This window comes from Epinephelus lanceolatus, chromosome 15 (assembly GCF_041903045.1).
Source record: "Epinephelus lanceolatus isolate andai-2023 chromosome 15, ASM4190304v1, whole genome shotgun sequence".
NCBI lineage: Eukaryota > Metazoa > Chordata > Actinopteri > Perciformes > Serranidae > Epinephelus > Epinephelus lanceolatus.
This window is the reverse complement of record NC_135748.1, coordinates 14,306,246-14,322,882: the sequence shown is the minus strand read 5'-3', so window position 1 is coordinate 14,322,882 and position 16,637 is coordinate 14,306,246. Positions and strand designations below refer to the sequence as shown.

General features: G+C 41.0%; 2 protein-coding genes across 3 annotated transcripts in view; one reads left to right on the top strand and one right to left on the bottom strand.

The window, feature by feature from the left end:
• The first annotated feature begins 8,685 nt into the window (after positions 1 to 8,685).
• mrpl33 (mitochondrial ribosomal protein L33) lies at positions 8,686 to 10,999 on the top strand. Its single transcript, XM_033643331.2, has 4 exons — positions 8,686 to 8,825; positions 9,194 to 9,212; positions 9,305 to 9,411; positions 10,537 to 10,999. The coding sequence occupies exons 1-4, from the start codon at positions 8,804 to 8,806 to the stop codon at positions 10,584 to 10,586; spliced, it is 198 nt and encodes a 65-aa protein (XP_033499222.1). The 5' UTR covers positions 8,686 to 8,803; the 3' UTR covers positions 10,587 to 10,999.
• rbks (ribokinase) overlaps positions 10,622 to 16,637 on the bottom strand; it is a 43,472-nt gene continuing 37,456 nt past the window's right edge. For both annotated transcript variants that reach the window (XM_033643330.1, XM_033643327.2), the window contains exon 9: positions 10,622 to 11,405. In XM_033643330.1, coding sequence (XP_033499221.1) covers positions 11,232 to 11,405 — 174 coding nt within the window. In that variant the 3' untranslated portion in view covers positions 10,622 to 11,231. The remainder of the gene's footprint in view (positions 11,406 to 16,637) is intronic.

Sequence of the window (16,637 nt, the reverse complement as noted above, 5' to 3'; positions counted from 1 at the left end):
TGATTTCTGCTGATCTTTTGTAAATAGCTGTACATGTTAAGAATGCCCACTTGTAAACTTGTAAATAGTTAGAAATGTTCAGATTGTATCTTTGTAGATACTTGGTTATCAAAGAAAAACATAAATTGTGTTGTCACTGAAAAGTAGTTCAAAAGTTTACTCTAGTTGCAAATAAGAAATGGAACCGATAATGTATAACCCCTCCTGTCGCTGGCCCTGGCTGCCACTCCTCATCCTCCTCATCCTCCTCCTCATGCTGCTCACCCACTGCAGCACCTGGCCCTGGTGTGTCCTCAGGGATGGAGGCAATGAGGACAGGAGGGGCAATGGAAGGCTTCTGTCCTTAAACCTCATCCATGAGGACAAACCAGGGCCAGGTGGCAACAGTGGGCTTCCCACTACCCCCTGTCCCTGGATCTTTGCATTCCTAAGGCAGAGGAAATCAATCACAACAGCAGCAAATTTCTGCAAAGTATTTGTTAAAAAAAAGTCTTGAAAAACGAGGTATATCTGAGGTGCTCTTTGGAATGGGATTCATGTAATGATAAAGAAACAAAGAAAAAACCTAAGGCACTCTCCCAAAGCAGTTAAATGCCTTTATTCTTATGGCATGGTCATATAAACCTTAAAAACACAGTCCTCTGACACGTTTTGGCATCAAGCCTTCATCAGGAAGTTAAACAGATTCAAGGAATAAAGAATAAAGGCATTTTAACTACTGGTGCCTTGGAGTTTTTTTCTGCATTTCTTTATCAAAGGATTAACTTGGGTAAAACAAATGTAGTTTCCATATCATTATCCAAACCTGCACCTACTTTTTTTTTTTTTGTATGTTTTGTTTTTTAAGTTGTTCCACTTTTTTCACCTGTTGAGGCTCCACTCTTCCCTCCAGGCCCATTTCTTGAAGGATTGTTCTAAACAAGAGAGAAGCATGACAAAAGGTAAACACACAAGATCACAAAAGGGGACATCAAGACAGATATAAAACTCCCACCCCACCTAAAAACAACATTCACTTATTGTGATCTTAAGATTATATTTGTAGTTTGGTCTCTATGCAGGGTTTGGGTTAACTTAAGTAACCTTTACATACAAATATGTATAGAGTACAAATGGGCTATTTATTATTGCCTTAACAGGTACCTCCAACCGAGTGTGGCTGTATTCTTGGCCCCTGTGAACAGGTGGTTGTTCTCACCATGGAGTTTTATAAACTCCTCCGTTTGCTCCTTGCTCCCTACAACAAAATGAAATGTAAGACATATTTTCTGTTATGTCAACAGGCAAAATGATTGTTCTATATAATAACGATAATAACAATAATGCTCCTCAAGTTAGCTCTATATTCAATCCAAATGTTTACAGTTTTACAGCCTAGAAATACAGCGGGGCTCACAATCTATCCTATCATTAACTTTATATTTGTTCAGTGCGGTGCGTTTATGCACCTGATGTTAGGTATAAACAGCCTACAACATCTCCGCAGTCACAATAAGACATAAGTCACCCTCCGAGCTTGTAACAGTTGAAAGTGAAGGGGTTTTAGGCTTTACCGGTAACGTTAACGTTACTTTTAAAGGCTAACTGAGCTCCTCGTATCAACAGGTTAGCCTTAAGCTACATCCCGGAGCTGGCTACCATCACTAACGTCACGTATTTAAACAGCCATTTAGAGGTTTAAAGGCCCCTTGAACTTCTGGCGTTAAGTAAAAATCCGTTACTTACATTTTAAGGTGTATTCGGTGCTGCTGCCGGTGCCGGTGCTTGCCAGCGTTGTAAAGAAAACTCCGTGTTGAACAGAGGCGCGCAAAGAATCTTGGGATATGGGAGGCCGCGAAGGATAGTAGCGGTGCATCCTCCGAATACAGGGAAAAGGAGGGCGCATTTGTCAGCTGCATTTGGAGGAGCCTTCGAATTTGGACGAATTGGGACAGCCTTCGCGCAGCGTTGTGACGTAAGCGGCCTTCAAATTGGCCCTTCGAAGGATGCAGACCCTGAATTGGGACACAGCTAATGTGTGCATTTAGGAAGCACAAGTGACTGTGAATTAGTTTCACCTGCTTTGGTGCAAATGAAAGGGACAACAGGTGCAATGGAAAGGCATAAGCAAGACAATCTCCAAAAAGGGAATGGTTTTGCATGTGGTGACCACAGCTCTCTCCTTATCTTACCTGACTGATTCTTCTCTAGTTTCATGTTCTGCTAGTGTCCTTGGCACTCCTGGTAGCATGAAGCGGTACCTGCAGCCCAATCAGGTTGCACAGGTAGTCCAGCTTCTCCAGGACGGCACATCCATATATGCAGTCAGGAGAAGGTTTGCTGTGTCTCACAGCACAGTCTCAAGAGCATGGAGGAGATACCAGGCGACCGGCCCTGACATGAGGAGAGCTGGATAGGGCTGTAGAAGGGCATCAACCCAGCAGCAGGACCAGTATCTGCTCCTTTGTGCGAGGAGGAACAGGAGGAGCACTGCCAGAGCCCTACAAAATGACCTCCAGCAGGTTACAGGTGTGCATGTTTCTGACCAAACTGTCAGAAACAGACTCCATGAGGGTAGCATGAGGGCCTGACGTCCTCTAGTGGGACCTATGCTCACAGCCTTACACCATGCAGCTCGGTTGGCATCTGCCAGAGAACATCAGAAATGGCAGGTCAGCCACTGGTGCCCCGTTATCTTTACAGATGAGAGCAGGTTGACACTGGGCACATGTGACAGGCATTAAATAGTCTGGAGATGCCATGGTGAACAGAGCGATTGTCAGACCTCACCCTATACTTAGGGTTGGGTATCGTTTGAATTTTAGCGATTCTGATTCCGATTCCGATTCCGATTCTGCTTTCCAATTCCGGTTCCTAACGATTCTCGATTCCGATTCTTTGAGGGGCGGGGTCAAAAAATGTCAAATGCTTATTTCACACAATTTCTTTTTTTTTATATATATATGTACACTTTTCCACAAATTGGCTCACATTCAGTCAGTCATTCACATTCTGCAGGGATCTAGCAGGTATAAAAAACAGAATAGAAACAGTTCAAGAAAATAAGCATATCTCAAGCCTTCTCAGGCAGTATATGTGAACGTCCAGCAGATTGTGTTTCCCGCATTAAAGAAAACTTATTCAACCGGTGTAAAGGAGGCCTGCATGGAACAAGCAGGTATAAAAACTCCCCACATTAACAGTTAACTGTTCAGAAAAATACGCATATCTGCCATATCTGCAGTATATGTGAACGTTAGCACAGATTGTGTTTCTGCAGTGGAGAAAACTCGTTCACTTGGTGTAGAGGAGGCCTGTACACATAAAAATGAAAAGACCATGTCTGACAAACAAGGATACGTCGTTCCCATGTTCCACCACCAAGCAGCAGGGTCATCAGATTTAACGATGGGTGGGATATCCTTGTACATCTGCAACTCCTTCTCAACTCCGTCCTGGATGGATGTGGAGGTCTGCAGTGATGTCATCTTTATAGCATCTTCGTCAGCAAAAAGCTCCTCCAGTGGAGTCATCCTCGCAGTTTTGCAGGGAGGTGGCTGCAAAACAAATAACGAACAAGCTTATCCAAAAAAGTTCAAGCATCCATAGATAATAATTAAGATTCAGAATCTATCAAATATAATTTCTACTATCATATGCTTACATGCTCCTCTTCCTCACTCTCCACTCCGTCCTTGTTGCCCTGGCTCCTCTCACCATCTCCTCCACAATCATGCACTGTTAACTACAGAAAACATTTGGCATTTAGATAAAACATTGTAATGACTGAGGAGAGACAGTGTTTGTGCATGAATGACATATCACCTGTTCAGTATCGGTCAACTTTCCAGCCAGGAGTCTCTCCTTGATCCGATCCCAGACAGTGGCATTGTCAGGCATCTTCTGGGTGTACTTGGGGTTTAAAGCACTGAGCATGTCTCTATAAACACAAAAACAAACATGGCATAACGTTACTGTTACTGTGAGTCAGGGGAAGGTTGCTAACAAGTTAGCTAAACTATTTTCTTACCTGAATGTAGGTGCTTCAGCTTCTGAGAAGGGATGCAGTCTTTTCACCACATGAGCTGTGACTTTTCTGTGGCACTCCTCAACTTTCTCCTCTGACAACTTTCCCTTCGCCGCTAAAGTGAAGGGAGTTTCACGTTGTGGGACCAGCTTGTTAGCTTGAGCAGTAACGTTAGGCTGTAAACTCTGTGACTACGAGCTTTCATCTACAAAAACACATTTGACGCGGTTGCTTATTAAATTTAGAAACTAAACAAACGTAATTTAAATCTTCAATAAAAGTTCACTGAACTTACCCGACTGCGAGGGCTCCGACGAGGAGGTGCTGGCTGTTGGCTGAGCCGGGCTGACGGAGGAGGATGAGGCTTGTGAGGAGGAGGGAGGCCGGCACAACATGTTGAACACGGTACATTCTTTGATTTGTATACCGTGCTGCTGGTGAAGATGTTTTGCCATATTCGTGGTGCATCCTCCATTGCACGAAATACGTTTGTCACAGGTGTTGCACTGTGCTGAACAGTCATCTGTTTTGACAAAATGAAGCCACACTTTAGAGCGCCTGCTGTGCTGCATGATGGTGAACAGCTTATGTTATACAGGTTTGTATCATGTTTTCAACAAAGAAAATATCTGTGTGCAGTCCAAAAAGAGCGGCGTGCCGCGAGAAGCTGGGGGTAGACGCAGCTGCGCATGCGTTTTTAACAGAAACGAGTGTGTGTGGTGAGGGACAATTTTTAGGAATCTAAAGGCAGAACCGAAATTAAAATTTCTTAATGATTCAGGTGGAACCGAGGAACTCGGGACCCAACCCTACCTATACTTTACACATATTTAATGATACCTGCACATATTTTAAGTTTTTGCTTACTTTGAATATTTGGAAATGATCTTTAGTCTTTTCTGTTGTAAGATTAGAGGTTATTGTTTACATTTGCTGGAGAGGAAAACCCAGAGTTGTAAAGCGGCATTGTAAAGAAAACTCCGTGTTGAACAGAGGCGCGCAAAGAATCTTGGGATATGGGAGGCCGCGAAGGATAGTAGCGGTGCATCCTCCGAATACAGGGAAAAGGAGGGCGCATTTGTCAGCTGCATTTGGAGGAGCCTTCGAATTTGGACGAATTGGGACAGCCTTCGCGCAGCGTTGTGACGTAAGCGGCCTTCAAATTGGCCCTTCGAAGGATGCAGACCCTGAATTGGGACACAGCTAATGTGTGCATTTAGGAAGCACAAGTGACTGTGAATTAGTTTCACCTGCTGTGGTGTAAATGAAAGGGACAACAGGTGCAATGGAAAGGCATAAGCAAGACAAGATTTTAGCTTTTAGTTATCTGCTTAAAAAATCCAGTACTATGTCCTGTTGTGACAAACAGAAAGATTTCAGGAGGGTTCGGGGGGTTCTCCCCCAAGAAAATTTTGAAATTCACACGGTGAAATCTCTTTCATGCAAATTCATACAGAAATAGATCAAGGACTTTCAATGACCTGTGTACACGGCTGGACTGGGACAAAAAAATGCCAAACTGAATATTTTAGAAAGTATGAATGTTATGAATGAGAAAATTACAAGTAATCCATTCCTAATTGAGCTGAACATTTTGAAGTTTGAATTAAGTTTGTATGTTGAAAAAAATGTGGAAGCAGTAACGCGGCAAAAAAGTGGGCGTAAGAATCAAGAATTCTAAAATTCCAAAGCAGTAGAACAACATAGGCTGTGAATGCTTTGGCATTCATGCCCAGTGATGGTGAAACTCTATAAAAGGCAAACAATACCCAACAGTTCAACATGTGATATTCTGATGTGGGAGAAAGTCCTACGTCATTTCCTGATGAAGTCTTGTTGCTCGGGGGAAAAAGCCACAGCTTCATTTACAAGGTTTCAGGACTGTTTCACCTCAATTTCAAGACAATACTTCAAATTCACACTGTATCCCACCGAGGCCCTTCCTTGTGCCTCTGTGTGACTGTCCACTGACCCATATACCTACTACTGCCAAAAGTGAATGTGTGCACATGGCTGAAATCTGCCTACTTTTAAAAAACTGCCAACTGTTCCGTAACACATGAGAATAGCTGAATCTGCTGTTCAAATAAGTGATGAATGCATTCTGTGAAAACGGCAGGGAATTATAAAACAGGCCAAGAACACATAAAAGGAAAAAGACAAAACAAGGTTATGTTGCTGTTCAACTACCTTTATCCCAAAATACCATCTCATTCTACCTGTTTTCAGCCAATATATTATTGTATGTTAAAATTCTGGGCTAAAACACTCCCAGTGTTTACAAAAGATGACAGATGAGAGATGAAAACTTAAAATTTCCTGGTGAAATCCAGAACCACTGCTCGCTTTAAAGGCCAAGCAGATGTATATCTATATTTATATAGCACATTATCTTACACAAATGTTATTTAAAGTGCTTTACAGGCAAAAGATAAGAAAAATAATAAGATTAAGAAAGAAGAAGATTAACATAAATAAAAGCGCAGGCAAGTTTGATAAAAGTACAGACAAGTTGAATTTGATATCATAAGTAAAAGTACCATAAAAAAAACTGATTAAAACAAAGCTGTGGAAAAGAGAACAGTCTTAAGCTTGGTTTTAAAAAGTGGCTATACTGTATTTAAGTGGAAGTCAGTGCAAGGATCGAAAAACTGGCGAAACGTGTCCTCTCGTCTAGGTGTTTGTAAGTGTTCTAGTAGCAGCATATTGAATGAGTTGTAACTGTCTAATGGTTTTATTGGGGAGGCCAGTACAGAGTGCATTACAGTAATCCACTGTACAAGATATAAAAGCATGAATGAGCTTTTCTAAATCTTGCTTGGATGGAGTTTCTTAATTTAGCTGTTTTTGATATGCCAGAATGATGATTTAATTTCATCTTTAATGTTGCCTCTAAAATTTAAATCTTCATCAATGATTACACCAAGGTTTTTGACGTGGGTTTTAGTTTTTATTCCTCTAGAATCAAGGTAAGCACCACAGACTGTATAACATAATGGAGGTAGTTACTGTGATGTCACCCTTTGGTTTGTGGACTACTGTTTTGAGGCCTCCAGTTCGGCATTTCTCTTTGTTTTTTGGAGCCAAAAGTGACCATATTTGGATGAGAGGGTGGATCTGACTCATAGACTGTGTTGATGCCTTGCAGACAGCCTGTGACTCAAAGCAGCCAAACCCTTAAATATGCATAATTTTGGCCTTGATTAAATGTAAATGGGTAAGTTATAAAATAATTGAACCCCTGTACAGTAGTTATGAATGTTGAAGTTAGGCGCAGAGACCAATTTGTATCAGGCAGTGAACATGTTAATTTCTACTGTAAAGCTGACCATTTTACACAGATGGGAATGGGAATTTATTCTGTTTTAGAGCCAGCCTCAAGTGGCCATTAGAGGTAGTGCAGTTTTTGGCCCCCTTGCATTGGCTTCATTCTCCAGCCTTGAAGGTTGCCGCTTGGATAAACACTAAGCACCAACCTTCCTTCCTATAGGGTCATTTTCATACATAGCATGCCCAAGCTGTTCCTTAATTTCAACCTGACCATTTCTGAGTGTTGCCGAATATACCACTGCTCTGAAAAAGTTTGAATTAATGTTGGGAGTTTTGATTTGTGACTCCAGCACACATAATAGAGTGCCCTAGGAAGCAGTCTTTAAACCCTGAAATAAATTAGCATTTGAGCACTCCCAGTCTTGTCTCAAAGACTGGCACACTGTGTCTCAAATCACATACTTCCCTTAGTACACTTCCATGTAGTATACTATGTGCACTATGAACTCATTGGCATAGTGCGCAAATTTCGACAGGGTAGTGTTGTCTCAAACCAAACACAGCCGTTGTGCAATTACTGGAAATGACGACCGCAGATTAGCTAGCTAGCAAACTAGCATTAGCATTAGCAATAGCGTTATCATTCGCTGTACCAAATCATTACAGACTGCTAAATTAACCCAATATACTACTACTACTAATACTACTACTATACTACCAAGATGGTGACCATTGAGGGCAAGAAGTGTCCATAATTCCACACGCAACTTCTTGACCGTTTTCAGTGCACCATCCAGGTACTCGGGTCCATGTCATTGGTTCGACAGCCCATTGGTTCGACATCCCATTAGTCCGACTGTCCGCGGTGCTGAATGGCTCACGGCGGGCGTATGGTGCGCCGCGACCAGCTTGAGGCGGAGCAGGCTCACGGCTTATGTGTTTGCCACTTTCTTTTTCATTTTAACCCACACCATGATCTTTTCCTGACCCTAACCAAGTGGTTTTTGTGCCTAAATCTAACCAGACCTTAACCACAGGGCGTCATGATGATTTCGGAACGGACTTTGGAACAATGAGTTTAATATGGTCGGAACAATGGGATGTCGAACCAATGGGCTCTCGAACCAATGGGCAGTTCCCCGGGTACTCATAGCGCACTGCATTTTTTGACAAGGGAACAAGGGTGACGCTAACTTCCGTGTCGACCCACAGAAAAACATCATCCTTGGAGCACTCTATAATGTATGGTTAGTGAATATCTATTTCAGTTACGTGTTTGGCAACTACTCATTTTATTATTTTCAGAGGATATCCTAATTTCAGCTTGACCATTCTTGAGTGTTGCTGAATATATGACTCCCCTGAAAAGGTTTGACTTGTGACTCCAGTGCTGTTCAGCTGGACTGCCCCTTTAAGAGGACCCGGAAGTGCTTGTTAAACCGGATGTGCAGGTTTCCCAATGTGACTTACCTCGGCTACATTGTTTTGCCTTAATACTATCTTCGTTAAGCAGTTTAAGTCTACAAAATGTTTCTTACCAGCGTAAATTGTAAGTTTTTAATGTCGTCATTTAAAGAGTCGCGTGCATGCGTATAAAGGGCTGTCTCGCACGGTGCTAAATTAACTTTATCAGTTAGCTAACGTTAGCTGTTAACTCTCCAGTATCTAACGTGACATTGTTTATAACTTTGCTTCTACCTCCCTTTTAAACTATTTCTGTGGCACTTGGAACGTAAAGTGTCGTGAGTTTCAATTGTTGTCGTGCTCAGCTTTTGAGGCTGGTGGTTAACCTGAGTTGATAGCAGCTAATTGTTAGCCTTGTACTTTAACACGTAGCTAAATATAATTGTCTAACGTCATGTTTGTCGAGTTTGCTTGGCATTAATCATATGACTCTGCTCTTTTTTCATTTCTCAGTGGCCAAGGCAAAATCAAAGTAAGTGCAAGTCCTGGAATAGAAAAATAAATAAAAATGAATCACTGTCAGTTATGTTGTGTGTCACATTCACTTACGTTGTTTTCTATCAGGACCATCCTGGTTCAGATGGTGAGCGCTGCAGGGACAGGCTACTTCTTCAACACGAAGAGGAACCGTCTCACAGACAAACTGGTGCTGCGCAAACATGATCCATTTGGTGAGATATGACTAATCAGATGTTATTACAGATGTAGGCTAACATGCGCACAAAACACTCCATTAAACATTAGTACTCTGTTCTGGACAAACATGTGTCCGTGGTAATGGTATCGGGTTTTAGATGCCACCTGGCAGCTTGTAACATAAGCACCTGTGTCTGCACTGTAGCAGGAAGGTGTTTCATCTCAGATCATTTAAAATGACTGAACAACTGGGACAAAAACTATGTTAACTATGTTGATACTGTACATTCAATCTGTTGGGTCACCTTTGAAGCATTACATAAAAACTGCTGCATACTTATTAAGTTATTGTATAGTATAGTAAACCATGATTTTTTTAGCCAGCATGTTACAGCACAGAAGTGTCCATATATGCATTTGTTGTAATCTTATAAGATTCCAATTTAACTGTCATAATGCACAATAGCGTTTTGCTGTTTCTTTGTGTGTAGATTGAAACACTGAACCCAGTGATGAACAGATTACCTGCCACTTGATATTTAACTTTGGGAGTTAGTTGTCAGAAGTAGAAGAAATGTTGACAACAGTTGCAGTAAATCAGTGTTTTGCAAAAAGGGACCAAGACATATCAATTTCTAAATCAAATAAGCCGCAAGCTCAAGCTCTTGTTGAGCAAAAAGTGCATGGCCACCTATTCTCTGTAAAGGTATACTGTGCAGGACTTTTTTAACAAAAAGAAAAAAAGTAAAGTTACAAAAGTAATCCCTCTCAATCAGTATGCATGGACCACTACAAGTGTTGGGCAGTGTGTATTTCTGCAGAGACCCTGCCATGTGCCTGTATTTTTTTTTTTTTTTTTTTTAAATTTTCTTATTTTGCTGTGGTTGGTACGTTCCTGGGCACAGCACACAGGAGAGGTTGGATTTTATAAAAAGGTAGCAACCAGGTGCCAGACAGTAAGCAGCAAGCATCCAAGAGGAAGCTTTGAAAATCACACACACATCTGGGCTTGGCTTTTACTTTGGCTGGCAATATTGGTTGCCAACAGTCGCCAATAATTCCTGCTTGGTACACCTTTAATAATATGTTATTATGCAATAATGTGTTATTTCCTCCAGATCACGTGACTCTTATTTAAAATCTGCGTTCTGTCGTTGCAGTGAACAAGCACGTCCTGTTCTTTGAGAAGAAGAAGATCAGATCGATTTAACAACGCACCAGAATATATGGACAACGTAAACCTGCTAGGTTTAAAGACTATTTTTTATTGTCATGGATTATACAAGGTGTTTCATCAGTCAACATCTCTGTTTGGCTGGCTGAAATGTTGTCAGAGGATTTCTTCGGGGATCTGTCAGAAAGCTTCTTCTCTCCCCACTGCACCAGTTGAGCATGATGCAAACCCCGGCAGAGCTTCAAGAAAGTCTCGACTTCCATCATTTTAATCTACTACTCACGTCAAAGTGATGTTATTCGTTGGGGTTGTATGTCACCATTGATTACCTGTAAAAAAATATTTGTGAAACATGATATATTTGGGCTAATTACATAAATTAAGTAAATTATGTGCAGTACAAGATACATTTTAGGATGTTTGTTAATTATTAAACAATTTAAAATGACTGACATTGTTGTAAGTTGGCTTGTTATCACATAAAACTGTTATATTGACAGTCAAATTGAAATCACGGTCAGCTTTATTTGACATTAGTTACATCATTAATAGTTCTCAGTCGTTTCATTGCATTGTTCATTCTTTCATTAAAGCAGCTCATGTCATATCAGAGTTGTGTTTGCGGGACCCATTCCAACTGTGGTCCACACACAGTAGTATCACCGAACCGAGTTGCTGCTCTCAGAACAGTTCAGCTGGCAGGTCCTTTTTGAAGGGGTAAGACGTCTGCGTGCCAACAGCCTGTACGCTCACTCCCGCCACCTGATTGGCTCTGCGGGCCATCTCCTCCAGAGGCATTGTAGGATAATGAGCCATGTAAAACGCCAGTGCTCCAATAAAGCTGTCTCCAGCGCCCTGGCAAGAAACAATATTACGAGGATGCTTTATTAAATTCCACCTGTGGTTCAAACCATTCCACTGTGTAATTCTACAGCTGTGCTCTGCTCAGCAGAATCAGAGCAGGCTGCCATGAGTGTGTGTGTGAGGAAGAAAACAACAAACAGTGAAGCCATGTAAAAATGATATAATTCATCTCAAAGCTTTGCTGTTTTAAAATATTTCATAACATATTCTGAAGTGCGTAAGAACACAGTAACTATGAGAAGATGGGGTGGTACATTTTTTAATTCAATATATTGTCAACAGTAGGGGGTGCTATGGCATTTGTTAGCTGTTAGTCCAAGTCTTGTGATGCTGCCTGACGTCTCAACTACTTAGAAATTAGTTACTGAATTGTTACCTTGTGTGTAAGTGTGTCTCAGTCAGCTCTTTTAGGGAAACATCTGTATTTCTCATGTTTACATACACACCATAATGCCAGCAGATGATAAATAGGATGTTATAGGCTCATGACACGTCTTAAATGCATCATGATTTAAACATGGTACCCTTTAGTATTTGGAAAAGCAGAATATTTTTCACTTAACTACAAGGAAAAACAAAAGTCTTGAAATTCTTTAAAAGGCTGCTACTGATGACAATATATGGTATAATCCTCAAATTGTTGCTAATGAACAAATGTTATTTAATTTAATGGTTTTATCAGAAACAACTTCATAACCAGATGCTGGAACAACCAAACAAAAACCCCCCACAGGGTTTACTGGATGCTTTTAAAGTCAGCTGAAAAGCACATGGTAGCTTTAATCACGTGTCAGTGGCTTCACCATAACTGCCAACAGCCCTGGTTTTGGCTATCTGTTTAAACGGATAAACTATCCATTTTCCCCTCATCATCTATTGATAGAGATGGAATGTGCCGTCTACGCCCTGGAGGGGGTTGGCTGGAACGTGATGCTGACGGGGGGGTGGCTCGCTGATGGGAAAAGGCACAATGGTATGTGGCGACACGCTCATGTTTAACCACAAATTCCCCCCCGACGCTGGTTCTCACAAGCCCGCTCCATTACTCATCACTGTGGCCTTCAAAAGAGTTCATTGCACTCTCTCTTCTGAGCACCTCTGTCACCCACCCTCCCAACAACCCTCACCCCCCGACCTCAAAGTAACCCTTTTGTTGGGGGTAAAGTTGTCGGTTGCGCCGCGATGATTCAGTGACATGGGGCAAAAAACAAAAACCCTAACACTGACCCCGGCCCAGCAGAGAGGGCCGTGCTCTGTGATTGACAGGGCACCAGGAACAGAGAGGGGCCACAGTAGCCGGGGCAGCTGGAGGGCACAGTCCAGACAACGTGGATTTTTGTCCACAAGCACCTAAATTTGTTTCATTAATAAGCATTCTTTGTTCAACAGCATGCTACATACAAGCAATGTAGGAAGAGAAAAAAAAGCTCTGATTTGACATTTGAAAGGCCCTTATTGCATCTCACCCCCACCCTCTGCACGCCACTGGTGTGACTCCTGGAGAGATGCTGGAAAGAGTGAGATCAGAGCTGAAACATTTCACAGGCCTGGTGGATTTCCATGTTTAAAGCCATGGTATGTTTATGTCTCCTGTCTGGTAGCTGGGCTGGGCCACAATACAGTCCAGCATTTGGAAATAAGGCTTTGGTGAAGCAGTCCCACTGGTTCGGCTCTGGCCCGTCTCCCAGTTCACACGTTGCGGTTAAAACAGTGATTCTGCTCTTGAGTGGGAGCTGATGCTTGGGAACCGATGACCAACAGAGCACAGCACAGTGAAGGGGGCAGTTTCAGCAACTAGTTAAGGCAGCTGAAAATATAACATTTTGGTCTTTACAGTCGTGACATTACATCATTATTTTTGCACATGCCTCACCTCATCTTTTTAGAATCACCTGTTGACACTCAACTAATCTGCAACCAAATCCCTGCCAGAACAACTGCCTTTGTTTCGTCAGACTACAACAGGGTGGGGCCCAAACAGGTTTATAGAAACTAATACTAGTATTAAGGGCTTACTTGCTAATAGTCGATACTTTTTCGCTGACAGTTAAAATTCGGCAAATCTCATAGAATAAAACAGTTATGCTCAGATTTGCATTCTTTCTGGGGTGGGAAAAAGCCACACACAATATGTTGATTTAGACAATATTAAACTTTAACACAAATAAAATCTCTTAATGTTCAGTCACTACTGAATACTTAATGTTGAAATTTAAATACCACTGAATTTGGAGCACTGCAGCATTACTTTGACCATCTATCTGAGTGTATGTTGTCTAAATTATTTTCTTTGATATTTCAGGAAGATAATTTCAAGTTGTGCAGTTTCAAAAGTTTGAAAACTTTTAAATATGTTTTCTTAGGGTTCATAAATTCAAATTTCTTAGACTTTTCAAATGTTCAATATTAAAAAAACAAACAAAATTAGGATTGAATTCAATTGGTCATTTTTTGATCTAAAAATTCTACAATAATAATAATAATTTCATCTGTATAGCACTTATCTAAACAAAATTACAAAGTGCTTCACGCAGTGCATGGAAATAAAAAAACAAACAATGATACAATATTAAAAAAAACGTTAAGAGCTACAAAAAATAGCGTGTACAGAGGCAAAAATAAAACAAAAGGAAATAAAATACAAAAGTTACAAATCAAAAAGTACAAATCAGGCATTTAAAGGGAAAGCTTTCCTATAAAAATATGTTTTAAGCAATGATTTAAAATCAGGTAATGTGCGAGCCAGCCTAATTTCCTCAGGCAGAGAATTCCAGAGTCTCGGGGCCTTGATGGTAAAAGCTTTAGTTACCAACCTCAAGGGTAGGGTAGGCTAAAGGATCTCAGGTCACAACCTGGAGCATAGGTAGTCAGAATCTCAGCTGTATAAAAGGGGCCTAAATCATGCTGAGCTTTGAAAGTTATTAGAAGAATCTTTAAATCGGGTAATAAGTGACCTGCGATTTGTCCCAGTAAAATACAAACTGCAGCAAAAAAATAAATAAATAAATAAAATAAAAGTTAAATGTAATGTAATTGCATTTCATTGTAATGTAATAGTAATAAGTAATAATAAAAAAATCAAGTTGTTTAAATTGGCTTGGTGAAATTAATACCAAAAATTCAAATAAAACATTCAAACACATTAGGATAATTGATTTAGCCTGGATGGAACTGATCAGGCCTTCTTGCTAATAAGTTACATGTTGTCATATGATCCAAGAAAATGGACACTAATATTAACTTTCTCAGAAAAGCGATTTTGAAGTCGTACAAAGCCAATTTACCATTTAGAAAAGGAGGGGAATTCAATTAATATACATTTTAGATAGATAAAATATTTCAATACAATGAATTCAGTGGTGTTAAAATTTCTACATCTCGCATTTTGTACAGAATTTTATACAATTAGGTATTCATTATGCCTAATTATATGCAGTTATGCAAAAATGCAAATAGTTTTGGCTTGTCTTTGCTCCCATAGCGTACTCCAGTTGAGTATTATTAAGTACCGCCACTTTCAAATTAATATAAGTATGGTATTTTTATTTAGTGTCCATTTCATGCTCAAAAAAGTCACAAGACAAGGGAAAAATGTGCAGTTTATGTGGTTCAATATGTGCTCTATTTTAGTCGATATGAGCAAAGATTCCTCCAAAAATGGTCCCTTATAGCCAAGAGCCCATGAGTTAGTATTTCCTATCACAAATTTGAAATTTGTTCTCTTGAATGATATTCTCTTGAATATGTTTACTGGGGGATCAACGCAACACAGACATATCCTCTTATATGTGGATATGATGAACTCATTATCAAGGTTGTCCATGTACACATCCATTTTTTTTGCACAAAAACAAAACTCTTTCATATGACCTACTTTGTCATTTCTTAGTGAGCCAGTCCCCATCTAAATAAGTACTGACAAAATAAGACTTCACTGTTCCAATCTAAACTTGAGGTCACTTGACTGTGCGGGCCACCATCCAACCTTTCTGCGTCTTACTAACGTTTCCTCTGCTGAGACTGGCATGTGACGCTACTGGATCTAGTGAATGAGTCTCAACAAGGCTGACAAGCGCTACCCCCTTCGGCCCCGCCACCGCTGCCCTCGACACAGTTTGATGAAGGTTAGATCTGGAGGCCTGTCAATCAAGTGACACAAGTGCTTGCCGCGGATGAGCTGTGACGCTCCTGCTGGTTGACTCTGTCCGCCACGTCTTGACCTCCGTGCTGTTCCTCTGCCTGTTCTCCTCTGCTACTCAGACTCAAGTTAGAAATTAGGGTGGCAGACGTTTCTGCAAGAAGCTCCCCAAATTAACAAAGTATGATTTAGGAAGTTTTGTACAGTTGGATGTAGTTTGTAGTGTGACGCTGCAATGTGATCAGAGAGCCAGTGAGCTTTGTTGCTTTGTGTGAATTAAACCACTATCAAAAATGTCCCTGGAACTTTTATAGATTTGGTTCAGTTTAATTCAGTCTATTGAAAGCGTAGTTTTTCTCATTCTGACAGATAATTGCGTTAGAATGAGTCAACTTGGGTCAATTTAACACAACAGTGACACACCTATGGCTACTGAGAGCTTTCCATTTGCTGTTATGAACACTTTTGTACCTAGTGGGCTGACTAAACACCAGGGAAGTGACCTTTTTTTAATGCTTCTGGCAGCAGCTTTAGTGGTGTGAGTTTAGAATAAATAGAAGACAAACTAAATAGTTAACACATGCAGCAATAACCTCCATGGCTGTAAAGACAAACAAAGGAGCGCATACAGAACCATGGAAGTCCGTCAACAGAAAATCCAAGGACAAAAACAAGAGTGGCGCCCACATGCTTTGATTGGCAAGTGATCTTTGTAAAGTGCAGTGCAGAAACACCACAGCAATCAGCTCTAAAACAAGTGAAAAAAAAACAACCCATAGAAAATGCAGATCTCAGAGAAGGCTCTTCACTCTATGTCTTTCATGTTACGAGTCTGATGCGCCCACTGAACCTTTCGAGTCTCCTGAACCTGTGACTGTATTTCTCACCCAGAGGCCTCCTGCAGTCTTGACTCTCCGTGTGCCATTAACTCCTGAAGCCCACAGCCTTTGTCAATGAAAGGCACCCAGGGGAGAGTAAAGACCAACTGAGGGGCAGGGATGACTCACAGTGGCTTCCACGTCCGGAAGCTTCCAGTAAGACTTGCGAACAGCCGGGGACGACTCGTCTGAGGCGACGAGGGAGGA